Below are 18,863 nucleotides of genomic sequence, written 5' to 3'. Positions count from 1 at the left end.
GTGCTGAGCACAAAGCTGATAATACAGAGATGGTCTTGTAACTGCTGAGCTAACACAAAACCAAGGCCTTTTCTGCCCCTTGTAGAGCCACACTGGGGAGGGGACTGGGGTGTGTGGGAACACTGGGAAGAGACACAGCCAGGACAGGTGACGCCAGCTGACCCAAGGGGTATTCCAGATCGTGTGACACCATGCTCAGCATATAAAGTGGGTGGAAAAGGAGGAAAGAAGGGCTATTTTGAGTGATGGTGTTTGTCTTTCCAAGTCACCACTGCACAGGATGGGACCCTACTCTCCTGAGGGTGGCTGAACACCTGCCTGCCCATGGGAAGCAGTGAATGAATCCCTGGTTTTGCTTTCTTTGCATGCACCTTTTGCTTCAGCTGTTGAACTGTCTTCATTTCAACCCTTATTTCTGCCTTAAGACAGACAAAATCTCAAAGGCTCTTGACAACACATAGATTCTTATTTTGGATTATACAGTAAGCAAAACAGTGGCGTCAAATTCAGATAGACTTTTAGAAGCAAAAGACAGTAATACAAACACTAGTGGATCTGCCCAGGAGTAGAAACAAACAGCAAGGACTTGTCATACAAGGGCAGGTCTGAAGAGGCTGACAACACAATGTGCTTTTGGAGATTACTGCCTCAAAATTATAAGGATTTCTTTCCCCAGTGCATACAGGATTTTGTACTCACTTATTTATCTGAATGACATACTGCTTCATTTCCTTCAGTGCAATGTCTAGTTTGTTAAAAAGATGCAAGTAGGAGTCCTGCATCTCCCAGTCTTCCTGTTTCAGCAGAAAACTGAGTCCCCTTTCTTCCCAAATTGTTCCTCCATTCTGCTGGCCAAAGCTACCATCAAGATCTCCATCTTCTGGGGCTGGACATCTCCAAGATGGTGCAGCCATAGTGGTGATGCAATGCTGAGTATATGAGACTGGATTTAAGGTACCTACTAAACATTAAAGGATCTAGTTAGTATGGCTCTCACAACTTTCTCCACTCCATCTCAGTGATGATCATTTAGAATAAGTGGAGTTCTGACAGGAAAAACTAAAATTTCACTGAACTGTTTTATATAATTACATTATATGACAAAATCATTCTAGAAAAATACCCACAGAAGTTGGGCTTTTTTTCCTGTCATGCTAACTAGATATTTTGAATTTACTGCAATTCAGAAACTGGCTAGATTATGGAAGTAAAGATCTATGTTCACATGTATAGTCATACAGAAAACTTAGAAGCTCTCTAAAAGCATTTGTTGAGAAGTTAATGAATTTGGTTTCTCAGGAATCAGTCTATGCTATTATTCAAGCTCTACAGACATTTATACTTACACACACACATACATATAAAGGAGTAGGATTCTGTCCTTACAGAAGACAAATTAAGTATTTTTCATTTAGAATTGCTGACAGTTTTGGTGCAGTACTTAGCTACCTACCTTAGCTCATATTAAAAATCCTACTTCATAAGCAAGCAGGGGTCCTTTACAAACCTCAATTTGAATAGTCAATGCCATTGCTCAGAAAGTTGGTTAGTCTATAGCTCCCTCTTCCAAACATTCCTGCACTCTGACCGTCACAAGGCAATGAATCAGAAGCATATTAAGTCAGATCATGATAAAAAAAATGCTGGATATAAATAACCAGACTGTAGGAGAAATGCTGCATAGCAGCAATTTATCAGATAACAGATCCCCTGACACAGTAGAGACTTTCAACTCCACTGCATGGAATTCACTTAGTAATGAGAGTAGAAAGCAGCACTACAATGTGATTGACTTCATTTTCCCCCTGAATGAAGCACTAGCATTGCCATCAGCCCCTGCTCACTTTTGGTCTGCAAGTCACCTCTACTAAGGGCAACAGCACCCTGGCCACGTAACTAGCATGAGATCATGCCCAAACAGTTCATCTAGCAAAAAAATGGCACCTGAAGCCCCTCTATGCTTGAAGCCATTACTTCTTCACAACACAAGAAGGTTGCCATTTAACTATAAAATTTTAAGAAGAAAGGGTACTGGCAAGACTATGTTTCCTTAGAACTTATATTTGACCTTGCTGAGCAGTGGAAACACACAGCCTTTTAAACAGATGAAATCAGTATGACTTGGAAGTTAATTATCACCTTGCTCTGGATCAAGACCAATAATAGAAGGTTTCCGTCCAATGCGAATACTGAACGATCTCCCTGCTGAGGTAGTGCTTTTGGGGTATGATACCTCCATGAGGTTAATATGGCAGTTGGTGGGGCAGAAATCCAGGCTGTTGAGGGAATGAGGTTCCGTAACAGCTTGTTTGAAGGCTGGGCTCACCTTTGTTTTCAATTCATCTGCAAACTGGGAGAAATAAAGTAGGTGTGTGCTACTGCACCTTCAAAAAAATTTGAAGCAATACAGACAATTCTTTTCTCTTCCTGCTGCCTACTCCAGAAATCCAGGAATTCAGATTTCTGCTGCAGCTGGAATAACACATTTAAAATAAGCTCATAAAACAACAAAGGAAAGCAGTTAGCTATACCTCCTAGCACTCTCTTTTCAAGCAGCTCAGGTAACTGCACAATAAAAGCACATACTCTTTGTTTGTTTACATCATGATACACTGTAGTTACATTCATGTTAAATAAGACATTCATCAATCTGTTCTGATATTTATTCATTAATACAGTGGAAATTAACCTGCAATAATATGTCTTAACTCACAGCTCTGACAAGCAGAAAGGAGTGATTTACAGACAAGGTATTTTCACTCAAAACTTGCAATTTCAGTAACTTGCAGAACTGTTCTCATGCCTCCAGGATACCCACCTCAGAAACAGCTTGGATTCATTAATAAAGAATACTAAGACCCACTTAACACAATGAAGTATTGTTTCAAGACTTCACCAATAACTAGTGGTGTTGTACCTCTTGGTAGCTTGTGAGCCTCCTGCTAATGCTTTCCAGCTTAGTGTCACAGATTTGCCGGAATTCGTACTGGGGCATGGTGACCACAGCACTGCTTAGGGATATGAGCCTTTCGCAGTTCCTTACGAAATGACTGTCCTCTGCGGCAAAGGCCTCCAAAATCTAAACAAAAAGACAGGATGTCAATGGTATGAGTCCTGGCAGGGAGGGAAAATACAGTTCTCTTCCACTCAGTGAGAGGCAAAGTCCCATGGTTGAATAAAGCTGCCTCCAGAACAAGCTGCCTTTATTACTGCTTGAGAACCACTAATGTGTCTAATAGTTGGAGTCATCTACCATTCCTTAAAAATGTTTAGAATCAGGGAAGTGGATCCAAATATCCACTGCCCAAGTTAGCTGCTCTACCATGCTTCCATGGAACATAACGACAACATTACTGGGATGTGACAAACAGTCACTATTAGCTCGTTTTTGTCAGAGATGACCAAGCCACTCAGCACTCTCTGCTGCTTTCCAGTAGCAGCAGTTCTACCCAATTCCTGTAGCAACCCATCCAGCTTCTCAGGTGGGAAAAAGTTGCTTGATTTTCTTGCAAGTTAAAGCAAATTCCTGCCTGAAAAGATTAATCTTAAATATCAGCAGAGTGTATGCTACCAGGTAGATAAAAGCAAGAATTCTACAGCTGAGGGCTCCCCTCCATGTCCTCAACAGCTGAAGTCCTGGAAGCACTTGCTGATTACTCACACCAAACAAGCTATTGTAACTCATTCTAATGAATAAAACTCTAAGCAGGGCTGAGAAGACCAATGTGAACCTCAACTGAAGAGCCAAGCCCACAGAGGCCTATAATGAGCTATATTATTGGTTTCCCATTCTGTTTAGGCAAAAGCTGACCATGTGTGGTTTTCCGTACCTTCGCAGTGAGAATGAAGCAACCTTTTGGTTCCACAATTTTCTCCAGGACAAAGGATTTGATTCCTGCACTGCTAACATATTCATATACCACCCCGTGCTCCAGGTGGGTGTTATCCACAGTGAGGCTGATGAGCGGGGTTTCCTCACCAATGACCAGTGGAGAAATTACAGTCTGTGGTGTCTGGGCTGGAACCAAAGTAAGTCATTAGACACGTCTGGCAGCACATGTGAACAGAGGCCTGCCCAGGCAAGAGAAACCTGCTGAGAAGAATATTGAATGCAGAGACACATTGGCTCAAAGAATGTCTTGAGCTATGTGCTGCTGCAGACTGAGAGAATATTCTTAGGAAGACACTCGCTGTTGGCCATTAATGGAGCCAGTGACAAAATTTTAGATAATACACATGCTCCAATCCCCATTCTGATGTTCTTCCACATATGTGTGCACATATCCACGCTCAGGACACTTCTTCTAGTTCTGTTCACGGATCCTAGCAGAAGCTTATAAGGGAAGGGAAGTATGTAATCTCTGAGTCCTGTTGTCTGCAGCAACTCTCTGGAAGACTGACATGTGAGGCAGGGATGTGGTGAAGAGAAAACATTTTTTAGACAAAGCAGTTCTATTGTCACTAGAGACCACATTCAAGTTCCAGTCAAATTGAGATTTGCCAGGGAGCTGCTCACACACTTCTACCACAGCACTGCTCCAGTTGTTCCACTGCTGGAACACTCTGTGACAGTGAAATTACCAGCATCACCAGACCTTACAGGGGGTCCGCACACACGTGCATCTGTTCCCAGAGAAGTTGCCAATGGCATTCAGAGAGTCCTGGCTCAGTCCTTTGGATTAAATTTTGCTTTAGTAGTCTCCCTTAACATCTACTTTTCTGAATAAGCCCTCAACATGAAAGTAGACCTGTTTTTTGAGCTATGCTTTCAAAAGTTGGAGGAAATTCACCCATACCTTTTCCTGAAACAGTGGCAACATGCCCTGAAGACTTACTCCAGATCAAAGTAATTTAACATTCTAATTTTTAACCAAAAAGAACAGAAAATGCAGATTATTTTAGGTGGAGTTACTTGCAGATGTTCCCTCTCCATCAGCTACTGCTCATAAATGCATGGTTTGCAGTGGCTACCAAAAAATTCTAAAAATGCTGACTATCTTCATTCCCATAACTGGCTGTCTTGTAGAGAAGAGAGAGTCAAAGGTGCATGATTTCTATGTGCATCTCAATTTTTTCTTCCCCTGAATAAACTGCAGCAAGGAAATATGTCCTCTGGCAGACCTCATTCAATTACAAAGCTTTGCTAAGACAAGAGATATTCTACAATAATAATTACACTTTATATTTCTACTGTCGTTTTCCTCCTGAAAGCCCGTGAATTGTCCCTAGGTTTTCTTCCCCCATGAGAATTTTTACCTGATTCCTGTTGGCTGCTTTGAAGGGGTTCCAGTTCTGCATGTCCTTCTAGTGCAGAGTTGTCTCTGCTGGAGCCCAGGCGACTGCCATTCAAACATGCAGGGGATGCTGCTTGCTGAACTCTGTCCTCTTCAGCATCTTCATGTGTTCTGTACACCCACTGGTACAACCCCTTTCAAGAGATACAGGCTTCAGCTAGGACCTCAAAATGCCCAATCTCCAAATATTTGGACTACAGAGGTGAATCTAGCCATCAATTCTGTGTCTTCTAAGTAGGCTGAAATATGAACATTACCCCAGGTTTTCTCTGAACTTCAGAGAACATAAAATTTAGATCAATAGCTGGGTAAACTTCCATGGTTAGTAACAGTTAATAATTTTCAGTACTGTATGCATGAAATGGCTTTCATATTATTTGTAGGTGTTTTGCAACTATGGGAAAATGGAATCAGCCCCCCTCAGTGATAGCAGGACCCTGGCATAACAGCAAATCAGTCAACACAAACATGTCGACGTTCTTTTCCTGACTATTTAGTGAGCATAAAAACACAGGAACAGAGGAGGGCAGAAGAATGGTGGGAAATAATGTACTTCCTTTGAGGTTGTGTGTTCATACCAGTGCTTCCTGCTGCCTGATCCTATAGGCTGTGAAGTGCTCCAGAACTTCCTTGTAATTTCCATGTGTTGCATTATTCCCATTAACTTTCAAAATACACTGCCCTGGATGAAGGCCTACAGCTGCAGCCTCAGAACCTGAAAATTAACAGGAGAGAAGTTAAACAGAAATGCCATCTGCCTATGGATGAGAACACTGGAAAGTTTGCAAAAGCTTTCCGGTTAGAAAAAGTAAGAAGAGCTGGGTCAGTCCTGTCATGCCTTTGCTACTATTCAGAGAGCTTTGTTGTGTAAGGATAACATCATGTGTCTATCCTTCATGTTTTCAGCTGTGCTGGCAAAAACAGCCATCTCCTAGGTCTAAATGTATTCATGCTAGAAATTTACATTTCTGTGGGAAATTGTTTGGGATTCTTATATGGGTCTCTTTTAGCCTTATGGTTACATTAGCTATGGTCTTGCTTAAGTACAAACTGTTGTATTTGTTCCAGCCTCTTGCACCTGGAAGACAGAACACTTGCATGTTACACAATTTGCTACACAAAAAGACTATGATGTCAAATGTAACTATTCTTTTCCAGGCAAAATCCAGAAAAAGAACAATGCTCCTAGCTGCAACTTCCAGCTTGCACTCCAAACAGTGAAAAAGTGGTTGCAGGTGCTGCTATAAAATGGTGTAATAAATGTGTGTCCCTGGGAACACCATCTGTGGGTGCTGCCAAACTAACTGCACTCAGCTGGAGATAATAATTTGTTCTGAAGGAAGGAACTGGTGTATGTCTAAAAGGTTGTATTTTCTGCATCTGCTTAACATGAAGGTTAAAGCTGTGCTTTGCTTGTAGCTAAAGTTAAACATGTCAGGCACAGAAGTAGAAGATATCTCTGTCAAATTGTATTTTCTTCTTTTAAAAAGATCAAGGTGAGCCTTTTGCGTCTTATACTGGCAACTTGTAGCAATATCTCCTGTGTAAGGGAGAAGTAGTCTCCAAGTCTTATGTCATACTTTGTGATGTCCAGATTGTGTTACGGCTTGTCTACCAACCTGCTGGATCCTACAGCACCTTCAGAACCCAGACCCAAATTGTGGATGACTACAGGTAAAAACATTGAGGAATCCACAGACAGCACGACCCTTCAACTTTTTCTCAACCATCTCAGTTTTATGGGCTTTTTTTCCCCTGTGGCTGTTAAGCTTTACCTTAGTAGTTTCAGAAGAAACAGGGGAAGGGTCACTAAGCAAGTCCATTTCTAGCTTGCAAGAGCTTAAGTGAAAGTGCTTTCTAAAGAGTCCATGGTACTGTGCATTGCCGCATTCAAGTTTCTTCCACTGTGGAATTAAATTATTCCTTGTATTGTGTTGATGGGATTAGAGACCCAACATTCAGTTCAAAAGAATGATACCATTTGTCTTAGAACCTATTTAGGTGATAAGCAGTTTGAGGCAGAAAATCTCTTTTGAGGCAGGAAATCTGTTCTATGGTTATGTGAATGTGATTCTTGTCTGTTACAGGTTCTTGTCACTATGGTCACTAAATGTATCAGGATTTGTACAGAACAAGCTAGATAATGAAACCTGGATCTATCTTTGTTGAAATATATATATATACACACACACATACCCACACTTTATATACACACGTCTATCTATTCAGCTGTACTCCCAGCTTAACTGTATCACAGAGTTTCTACTTACCTCTCCCTACTGCGTGAACGTATGGTGGTGCTGCTCCCCGGATCTGAAAGCAAAGCGCTCCAGGACAATCTGGGATTTTAATAATCCTGAAGATAAATAATGGAGAAGAGAAAGCATGGTTTTCATTTAGGCTGCCAGAGTTCTGGGCAGTTCTTAACAGCATCTTTCCTTAGCATTCACAAGTGGGTTTGGATGAAAGCAAGCATCCACAGCATTTACAAATAAATAACAAATAAACAGACCTGAAGAAATATACTCCATCTTCAATCTCCAAGGCAGATATGAGATTCTATTTGTTAATTAAATTTTGGCACTCCTTAATTTATTACATCTTTAAGTGAATAAACATTTGACAGAGGCTTTCTAAGGCATTTATATTCACTTCCATTTCTGTGCAAACTTCAGTGCAGCTGTGCTGACCTATACCAGCAGAGGATTTTTTCCCACTAAAAAAATTTAAAAAAACAAAACAGACTGGACAAGACATTCTGGACTAGAATTCAGCAACAAATGTTCACTGAGACTTTCGGTTCTATGGATTACAGATGCTAACAATACACAAGACACTAACAGAGCCAACTCTCATTATAGGAAACAATAATAGACTGAAAAACTGAAAGGGCTGATATTAGTAGTCTCATCAAAAAATAAGCCAAGCTTCAATGAGTGGAAATTGTTTTCCCCTGCACATAATAGAGTATGAGAAGCTTCACACCTGAGAAAGAATGTCAATCCTTGCAATTCAATTTTGTTTGTAGACAAGGAAACCAAAAGTCATCTGCAGTATAAAGAGAACACATGCCAACCTCTCCTAGCAGCCCAAGAGTCATCACTAAAAACAAGCCGTGACTCTTGTACCTCTCATTTTTGTCATGCTTTCCTATTGAGTGGCTTCTGCACAGCAAAGTGTTTACACAGGTTTCACTACAGCTCTAGAAGTACTACTTAGTAACTGACATTTCTCAATAATCTTTTCTCTCTGGCCATCTTGGCACTTACTCCTTTGCTTTGGTGGCTACCAGAAGCCTAAGTGGCCTTCGTGAGCAGAAGGACTGGGATAAGATTGTTTCCACTTCAGCAAATGGGCGTAGGAATACTAAATCCTCATTGATGGAATATATCTTTCTTCCTGCTTGCAGGCCAGCCATCTGCAAAGGGAACAAACACCACAGAGCACTTTGGATCACTGGCAGCAACACTGAAAGCTCAGGCTCCAATGTTCAACTGTTCCCTACTTACGGACATTTCTTGGATTACTTTCACATGGAATACCCTATAAGTAGTGTTGGTTCATCAAGTCACTTGTCACTCCCCCGTAAAGTTTTCTGCACTTACAGAAGAAAAAGATATTTCGCCAGTATCTTTAGAAATATACCACTCTACCAGGTACCTTAGTTTGCAATGGATCTATCTTACTACTTTTCTGTTACAAATTTTAAACGGACTATTAAAATAGGAGACTATAAAAAAACAAGGGGTGGGGGGATACAATTGAAAGCTAGGGTCCCATGATAGAGTGGCTGTGATACCCAGTGAGACGCAGAAGTTTGACTTCCCAAACCCTGGGCACAGGAGCTGTGGGCAGTTTTCAGCCATCATCAGCCTTGCAAAACCAACCTATAGCCAGTCAGCAAATGGAACCTGGTTTGAAGTGGTGATAGAACTGTCTCTGCTTTAAGTGAAGTACTAGCTCTTCATTAGCTTAAAAAGCCATTAGATTTTGACTTCAATCCCTAGGTTTTGCACCTAACTTTAGATATTTGGCAATGGTCACAGATGCAATGACAAGACTGAGATCCCCTACTGTGCCCACTGGACAACAGCCTCAAACATACCCCTTGATGATCTCTACCAGTTAAAATGTAACACAGCAACATTTGGACTAGGTGTTAGGTATCAAGAAAGCAGTAAAAAATTATTAAACCTTCTAGATTATAATTACTTTATATGATTTCAAGGTTCAGCAGTTGAGGTTCCTCCTAAATGTGGCAAAACCTTTTCTATTCTGCCTGGAATCCACTGACAAGTTTCTTGACTTGAAAAAGGAGGTCCACACAGTACTAGTCTCACAGAGACTCTGGCTCAGGAAGATGCAGATTTAGTTCTTTGATGGACCAGTATTATTAGATCAAATTCAAAAGACAGGCTCATGGTCAAAGACTATCTTGAAAGATCAAGAAAAAGATTTCTTAGAAAATGGTGTGCTGCCATTTTCCTCAAACACAATAGATCTGCAGGCTATTCCCCAAGCTCCCAGCCAAAAAAAAGGGCAGAGGATTATCTGGCAGGCAATGGTTCAAAGCACAGGTTTAGATTAATAACATTTTTGGTCAACCTGTGTTGATTTTGAGCACTAGATAAAGCACAAGTTTGGTTTTTTTGGTGACCAAAAATGAAACGAGAATTAGGAATACTGAAATAATTTCATTCTAACACCCAACTTCAGTTCAGAATTCCTTCCCATGTGACATTTTCAACTTGCTAAAATCAATCCATCCACTTCAGCTATTTCCATTAAGCAAGTAACCCAGGAGTTATTTGTAGTCCAAGGAGTAACCAAAAAAATTTTAATGCTGACATTCAAAAATTCTGTAATAGTTAATTAAAAGTTAATTAATAGTTAATTAAAAGTCCAGGACTTTTAATTAGAAGCTCTGTCTTGTGTCCAAATGTGAAACCCTTGACAAGTCATTTAGTCCTCTCTTATCTTCAGCAATGTATCTGTGCCTTATTTTGGTAGAAGGAAGATGACACTGTGCTTCACATAAGAATTCGGCAGTGCTAAATGGGTGATTAAGAAATACTCAGATCCTAGGACATTTAGGCCATCTATGTGCTTCAAAGAAACGAAGCAAATATATTCTGTAGAACTCCTAAAAAATACCATAGAGAGAAATGATTGCATGCTTTTTAAGGGCAAACACATATCTAAAAACACAGCTTCCATTGAAATAAACCTGTTTCCCCATTAAACATCTTTGCTATCCCAAAAGAATGTTACTTTCCCTCCCTCCTTAAATGAAAGCTGCTAAGGAACCTGAGGTAAGCTGTCATCACACAGATACTGCTCTCATCCTATCACTTACCAATAATTCAAGTCCCCCAGTAATGCCAAAACACTTATCAATTTACAGAAACAGCTTAATACCAGGAATTGTAGAAGACAGCCCTCTTCTATTAGCTGCCTTTAAAGGAAACAGATTTTAAAAGGATGGTTTGTAACTTTTCTAAGTATTGAGACATCCTTAGATACCAAAATAAGAATGTGAGGTCCTACCTCGGCAGAAGACTCTCGTCGAACTGACTTCACCACAATTGCTTTGTTCTTTTCTTCTATGTCAAATCCATAGTCATCTTCTTCTGGTAAAATCTTAAACAGAGCACAATATTTACACAAATTTATGCCTCATAAATATGGAGTTCACAGAAATGGAGAAGACTGGAGATGAGAAATTAGACTTTTCACTGCAAGCCACAACTGATCTGGACTTCTGTTTTAGGATGGAAAGTGACTACCAGATCATTTGGTCTGATTGCCTACAAAACATGATCCACAAAATTTCATCTTAGTCATTTCTGCATAGATCACTTAATATATATTAAAGTAGATTTTCCAGAGTTACTCAGGTATGATCTGCAGTCTTTAAGAACTGAAAAATCTATTCCCACCCTTGAGAGTTTTTTCCAATGGTTAATCAACTCTTCCTTTAGAAACTGCATTTGATTTTAACTCCCAGCCCTTCATCCTTCAACAGATCTTTCACTTCTGGATTACGGAATTCATCATTATTCAGTATTTTCCATTGGTGAATGTACTACAGATTCAGTGCAGTTATTTGTTTATTTTTCAGAACACATCCCACCTACCTGATAATGAATGATCTGAATGCTTCTCAGCTATAAGTTTCACGCAAAATGCAGATCTCAGGCCTACTTTTTATAGATCTAACTACACACTACATAATTCTACAGCATAATGGCAGTCTGATGGCTAAAATTCTATCTAATGATAGGACAATTGCTGACATCCATAAGTCCTTCCTCTACAGACAGGCACACAGGCTTTGTAAGGGAAAAAACACCAACTCCATACCTTGTGCTCAGTTTGTACCTTACATGGTAGACAGAAGTCTTTCTAATTCTTGCTCCTGAATTTCTGCTTCCTCTTGTTTGCACTGAGGTCACACAGACCCACCTTATACACATTCTTTAAAATCATATCAATCATGACAAATATACATTTCCTTCATTCTTTTCTAGTAGTTTATTAACAACAGTAAAAAGCTTAATAACTCACTTCCTATTACTGAAAAATAAACAAAGCCTAGCTACTGGCAAATGGACAAGTGGAAAATCTAACTGATAAATATCTTGCATTTGAGTAAACATTATGTATTTAAGAATCATCTGATAAAACAGAACTGATTTAAGAGGAAAAATAAAGCTACTCAATCTAGCATGCCATGGAGGAAAACAAATTACTCAGAATTGTTTCCTTGCTTCTGATGATTTTTGCACTATTATAAATGCTGTCATTTTTCCTTTAAAGTCAATTACATCAGATTATAAAGGTCTTTTAATCGAAAATCACCTAGGAAAAAAAAATCCAAGAACCAGAATAGTTCTGTCCTGCAGGACCCATACAGTCAAGTTAAAATAATGTATAGCAAAATTTCTGGGGAAAAATCCTTATCAGGTGATATTCACATTAGACGATGCACAAGAAAGTGCATCCTAGAAGTTAAGTTTGCCAATTTTGGCTATTTTTAAGTATTTTCAGAAACAATGCTAGTAGTGCTGGTTCAACAAAGGACTTTGGAAAATCAGCTAAATTGCTGGTTAGATTTTTAATGTTGCAAGTGGAATGAGTTTCAGCCCAACACAACATGCAATTTATCACTTCATATTTGAGATTAAACGGAAAATTTCTGGACTACCTCTCCTCTCCAATTTGCACTTTACATTTGAAGGGAGTATTCAGATTCTTCTGCTGAATTTTAAAAGCATTTGTGAAATAGACATTTAAAAACCTGGAGGCTTTGATATGCCTAACTTCAGCTGCCGTATTTCTTACCAGAAGACTCTTTCCCAGGATGTTTTCCACAAGCTTGAAGTCATTACGCAATTGTTTGCTCTTGGAACTGGTGCCCTCCATCTCCTCATCAGCATAAAAGCGGAAATATAAGGATTCATCCTTAAATTCACTTTTCTCCAGCACTGAAAATTAGATATATGAAATATATATGCATTTACATGGAGAAAAAAAGAGAGAAACAGAGGAGAAAGTTAAAGGAAATTCTAAATATTTCCCCCATCTTTACAAAACACAGACCTTGATGCATCTCTATCAGCCAGTTCCTCAGCTCTGTATTTTTAAGCTAATTCTGTGTTTTAGGACAAGAATTTTCCTGACAGTGCACAGTAGCTCATAACATGATGCGACCTCCCTGGCATGCAGAACTTACATAAAATGCTAAAGAACCTCTTGGAAGGAAGATGCTACTCAAGCCTCATGCTCCTTTCCCACATCCAAATGAATATTAAAAACTATAAAAGGAGCAAAGATGGGTAAAGGGGCAGTTTAAAACGTAAAGTGTTCACACAGACTAAGGCTCAACTTTAAAAAAATAATTGAGAGAGAAATGAGATCTACAAAATTCTAGAAGGCATGAAAATGTTCTTTACCAGTTTTTCAAATACGAGACCTGGGGCCTTCAAATAAGAGCAGCAAGTGATCAGCAACTCCTACATTCAACATGTACTTATCCAAAGGTCTTCCTTGACAAAGAATGTAATAAATGCCATAAGTTTGCATGGGCTCAGAACAGACCAAATTCTTTAAAAAAGGCCCCAACGATTCTTACATTGTTATTAACTACTATGGAAGGTCTCTTAATTATTTACAATAATCTGCTCTCAGAAACACTATTCAAAATACAGTGAGCAAATGTTATCTATGACTCAAACTGAATGTTTCATTTGACAAACTATGTTTACTCTTAGGCTTGTATGTTCTATTTCATACTGATACAGATGTGATTTGTTTACTTCCCCTGTTTGAGGATGGATGATGTCTAACTTGGCAATTTGGCACTTCAGATTTGGATGCCTCAGCACTCAGGACTGTGTTTGTTATCCAAGAGGCAAGAACTAGCCAATTTTACTTAACAGCTGATATTTTTTGGTGATATTTCAGGACAGCATTTGGCTTGTGCATTGCTCACATGGCTCTGGAAGAGATGCAGTGAAAAAACATGCTCCTTCTAGCTTGTCTAATCCCTTCAGTGCTTCCCATAACTATCAGCAAGCGGCTTCCCTTGGGAAGGCACCAGGCTTAGCCATGTATTAGCTTGAGGACTGTGTTCTAGAAGGACTTGCAGTAATGCCTGCAAATTGTGTATACACCATGTATGACACAGCCCAAAATAGCTAATCTGACCAAAGTAAGAGCTCATTTCATTTGCTGGGGAAAGCAAAATTGATTCATTACCATGATGCATGAAGCCGTTATTGCAGAGTCCCACACCCAGTGCGACAGCTTCCTCCCGCGTCTGACAGTCTCCCTAGAAACAGGAGAATAATGTTACACCTCAGACCATTTTCTAAGATAAATTGTTCCGCCTTCCCCAGCGCATAGCTTGAAGCTCTGAAATTAGCAGGATGATCCGTGTAGGGAACAATAGCAAGCCATTAAAACAGGTATCCCATTGCCCAAACATTTTCATTCCTCCAGACAGCATCTCTCCCTCCTACAGGAGCCAGAGGATCAAGGACCAGCACTGGGGAAAAATACCATATTACCTCAATGTAAAGACATTTTATTTGAAATCAGAATGTTGGACTTCAGGACCCATTCGTCACAGACAATAAAACTCCTCCTTTGAAGCTGAGAGATCCTGTCCATATTCAGCTCAAGGGAGAAAAGGCTAAGTATGTGAACCCCAAAGGTCAGACAGGTTAAAACTACAGTGGCAGTTTGCATATACAGCAGATTACAAAGGCTTCTGTTTCTCACTACCTGAAGCCTTGAGCATAGTCATTCAAAACAGGTACCAAGGGTGACTCGCAAATTTACAGACTTCCCTGAAAGAGCAGCCTTAAGCTTTATATCTACAAGTCAGTTAAATACAAGAAATGCCTAGTTTTCTCAATATATCTGCTAATTTGCAGCCACAAGTGAAGACTTGACAAACATGGTTGTACTTTTTAGGCAGACAAGTAAGTTTCAAATAGTGCTGCTAAAAATCAGAAGGCCCCAGCGGTCTTACAAAGATTGTTAACACTGGTCCCTTGATGCGAGATGAGCAAAGGGACACGGGGAATCTGGTGTCTGCTATCTCAGTGAGAGCAGCTGCTCAGCTCATTCCATCAGGGAGGGCACCTGCTGCTTTGGCAACAGGAGCAATTTCAGTGTATTACTTTCAGTCCTATTAAACAAGAAGCTGTATCCTACACCAGTATTACACCTTTTCTCCCCTCTATCTGAAGAACTAGATACCCGAAACCTTTCACAGCAGCTGCAGGCTAGTGTACTGACTTTGTTTTTAGCAAAAACTAAGTGTTTCAAGTACACTCTGATCTTGCCAGCAGCACATCAGTCCAACTTCAAAAGCCACTAAGGACAGCAGTAGTTATTTGTCAAGCAAATGTTGGCAAAGGCCATCACTATGGTGTATCAGCATTATTTAAAGACAGGACAGAACAGGATCAGCTCTGGCCAATCCACAGCACCACTAACTTTTGTTAAAGAGGCTGAGAGCAAAAAAGATACAATATTTACAAATTAAGAACTAAATACTGTTGTCTTGGTAGAAAAGGCATCAAGGCAGTTCTGAAAGAACTGCATGACCATGTAATCACACAAGAAAATAGCTTTAAGAAACCAAAAGTTTAACTTTTATTATGAACTAATTTCAAGTCTTCACAAGTCTTCTCTCATTTTCAACATCCTGTCATGAGACAATGCTTAACACTCACATTGTGTTATATTACGGGATAAATGGATAGTTTATTTTACAGAGACTGGGATTTAAAAATCCCAATTTACTATTTCAACTGTAAATAAACTGGAGAAGAAATGCCTTCTAATATTACCATCTTAAACCTTTAGCAGTCTATGTTTGTTCTAGGCAACAAGATCTTTGCATAGGAGGGTCTAAACTAGACTTGACTACTCCTATGAAGTTAACTTGGCCTCAGAACATTCCCCTAGCAAAACAGCATTCTCTAATTTAAAAATACAGCTTTAGTTTATTCAGCTTGCTAAGTACTTCTAAATGTTATGTAGGTATTTGTCCAAATACAATAAAGGCAGTAATGAAAATCGCCAGAAAATAGAGCCATTTACAATGATCAATCTTGACAAAATGTGTCTCGACCTTTTCATACAGAAACTAGATGTGAAACTTGATACACTAGTTTTGACGTGCTAACTTAGGTTTATTCCATACAGTCTCTCCATTTGAGTCATCAGAATTAGAGAAACAGTTTACAGTCAGTACCACAGTGAAGAAGCATGTCCAGAGCACATTACTATTACTCTTATTGCTATTGCCACCATTAAATTATTATTACTGCTGTCTAGTTTTGGTAATGATGTGATGTCTAAAGCCCTAATCATGGTGGCTGGTTGCTTTGCGATTTGTAAACCCAGCAATTAAGATGGTCTCAGACCAAGACTGTTGATAGCTCCCTGAGAGGAGGAAAGAAAGCAGATGCACACAGATAAAAGCAGCTACCAAACCACTTTTAAATTTTCCACTGATAAATTGAAAAAGGAAAGTTTTAGGATTATGAAGTGTTTCTTAGCAGAGAGTGTCTTAAAACTTTTCTTACCTGTGCAATAAGCCAGTCCACTAGTTTACTTGCAGGGATTACTGATTTGTATGTCTTTAGGTGGTAGTCACGGTCTCTAATGAAGAAAAAAGAATTCAGGGAAAATCAGGACAAAAAGGTATACATTTCTTTTACACTCTAAACCTATATATACTATTTTGACCTACTACTAATGAGCCATCTTTTCTCTGTAGAAAGTTTTAAACTTCTCTAGCAGTTTGAATTAGGAAGATACTTCAGATCAACACAAAGCAGTGTTACTTAAAATTTCTCTAGATGTTGTTTCAAGCCATCTTCAGGGAGCTCACATTTCCACCAGAAGCAACCAGAAGATTCTTTTCACAGATGTCCTAAGCTGCTGCTGTAACTCAGGTTAGAATACTGCCACCAGCAGTCCCACTAAAAATCACACTTTTTTGGCTCGAAATCATCCAAAATCCATTGATGTCCAGCTTATATCTTTTGGCTCAGTACCAGTCCCATCTATAAGCTTCAATAATACTTTTCTAACACTTACCTATTAATATATTCATAGACAGGGACTCTACACATTCCCTCTGTGCCTCCTTTTTGTGAGGCTCCTGGAATTAGGCAGCTTTTAGTCTATTCTGCCAAGAGAGATTTTACACACTTGTTCAGATTTCACTTCCTTTAGTAAAATAACATGTAATAGCCAGACATAAATATAATATGCAGTATCCTTTAACAGAATTAGATAATTTCAGTCATGTAAATAAGAAGGGTTGTGTTTAGTTCTTGTAACACAACTGGCACCAACTCACACCCGGCCCTTGCAGAGAGCAGCACTGTTCCTTCAAGAAGAAAAAGGAACCCTATTGTAACTTGATGCTTTTTGCATTTTTCTTCCATTTCTCTTCTCAAAGACATGGAGATCATTGATGGTTTTTGCCTTTTGTGAAGTATTTCTAAAGAATTTTGATACAAATACAAGAGGCAGATGTGGCTCACGACATTGGGCTCTAACACCTTTCACCTCCAAGGTCACTGGATTCAATCCAGTTTGGAAGATCATAAAAGCAATTTCAAGGCTGTTTACCGGCCCATGTGAACTAAGTTTCATGGTCTTGATACAGTTCCTAGTTCCACATCACAAAAGCCATTACCACAATTAATTTGCATTAATTGGCTCCCTCTCATTGAGAGTCTCAGTAGAGAGGCCAAATGCTGAATGGGTATGAAGAATTAATTCCTCTCTCACCCTTGGGGTGGTCCTTGTATTTGAAGCTCGAGCTCGACTGGCATGACTGTAGAAGGAAGCACAGCCACTGAGGCTGCGCTACAGTCTGCACGGATCTATGAGGCAGGCCAAGACAAGACTTGATTCTTCAGTTCTGTCAAATCAGCCTCTTTCATTACCACCACACTATCTGAATCTGCCTTTTCCCTAAAAACAGAATATCCAAACACCATCTAAAACCTGTCCTACCCAAACCTGTTCCTTTTGCTAATTATCTACAGATACAAGTATGTTGTGACTGGCTTTTGTAAGTAAATGCAGCAGAAATGCAGAATGCAGGGTGTGAGAAATTAGAAAGAAAAGTGGGACTTCAAGAGCTTGGGAAAAAACCAACAAAACATGACAGAATTTCCAGTAATGTGTCCTCAGAAAAAGAGCTTTCCTCATAGTACTTACACACAGTTTTCAACTTGTCTCCCAGTAATGCGCTAAACACAGCACAAATCTGTAGGAGTTTTCTGGGCAGATTTCCCCTCTCACACTCTCATCTTGGGAAAGTGTACTTTTGAAATGTCACCACAATAAAGACAACATTAAAATATTGAGCACTAATGAGTAGGGAGTTCCAGATGAGAAGTAACTCTCAAAACTTTCCTAGTGATGCTGACAGTTTTGATAAGTTGCCATCAATCTTGGTCCAAGACCCAGTCTTTCCCTGCTTGCAGGTCATGTTGGTCAAAATCAACTTTAGTTCACTCTCTTTTCTCACCATTTCAATCTACTCTGAACAGGAGCAGAACATGAAAGACAGATCATTATCCAGAACCATGAACTTCAGGTGAATAGCCAAATATAGAGGTGGGAGCCACTGAAATTTTGGCAGAACCTTGCTGCCTTACAGAAACTAGAGGAATTGAATATTCTTCACAGGGTCTAGCCAGCAATGCACTGACATACTGTCCATCACATACATAAGTGGGAATAAGTTCTTTCACCTCACAACTTCCCAGAAGTGCATCAAAGACACATTCAGAATTTTCAAAATGTTTTACTTCTTATACTTCAATCCCCAAAGGAGCATGATTTATCTCCTGTGGTGTATATCATGTCATAGTGACAGGGTGTCAAGATTTAACTTGAGGAAAAACATAAAGGCAAAGACTACAAGAAACTCCAAGGCTTCCAGGGAATAAAACTAAATAGAATTGTATCTCAAGGTTGTCAATAAAACAGTTTTGAATTCGTGATTCCTTCAGATCCCTGTGG

At 39.5% G+C, this 18,863-nt stretch overlaps 1 protein-coding gene across 7 annotated transcripts in view; it reads right to left on the bottom strand.

Annotated features, from left to right (window-relative positions):
• The window catches only part of PREX1 (phosphatidylinositol-3,4,5-trisphosphate dependent Rac exchange factor 1), a 113,361-nt gene that overhangs the window by 15,890 nt on the left and 78,608 nt on the right, over positions 1-18,863 (bottom strand). For 6 of the 7 annotated variants that reach the window (XM_026796433.2, XM_005492030.4, XM_026796432.2 and 3 more), the window contains exons 14-25: positions 16,400-16,475; positions 14,055-14,127; positions 12,639-12,781; positions 10,842-10,934; positions 8,564-8,712; positions 7,565-7,650; positions 5,873-6,009; positions 5,257-5,428; positions 3,831-4,018; positions 2,918-3,079; positions 2,140-2,350; positions 700-961 (exon numbers count right to left, since the gene is read on the bottom strand). In XM_026796433.2, coding sequence (XP_026652234.2) covers positions 700-961; positions 2,140-2,350; positions 2,918-3,079; positions 3,831-4,018; positions 5,257-5,428; positions 5,873-6,009; positions 7,565-7,650; positions 8,564-8,712; positions 10,842-10,934; positions 12,639-12,781; positions 14,055-14,127; positions 16,400-16,475 — 1,752 coding nt within the window. The remainder of the gene's footprint in view (positions 1-699; positions 962-2,139; positions 2,351-2,917; positions 3,080-3,830; positions 4,019-5,256; positions 5,429-5,872; positions 6,010-7,564; positions 7,651-8,563; positions 8,713-10,841; positions 10,935-12,638; positions 12,782-14,054; positions 14,128-16,399; positions 16,476-18,863) is intronic. The other variant, XM_005492031.4, reaches the window with a different exon arrangement.

The sequence above is a fragment of the Zonotrichia albicollis genome, chromosome 17 (genome assembly GCF_047830755.1).
Source record: "Zonotrichia albicollis isolate bZonAlb1 chromosome 17, bZonAlb1.hap1, whole genome shotgun sequence".
In the NCBI taxonomy this organism is placed as follows: Eukaryota; Metazoa; Chordata; class Aves; order Passeriformes; family Passerellidae; genus Zonotrichia; species Zonotrichia albicollis.
This window is presented reverse-complemented; position numbering and strand designations above follow the sequence as displayed.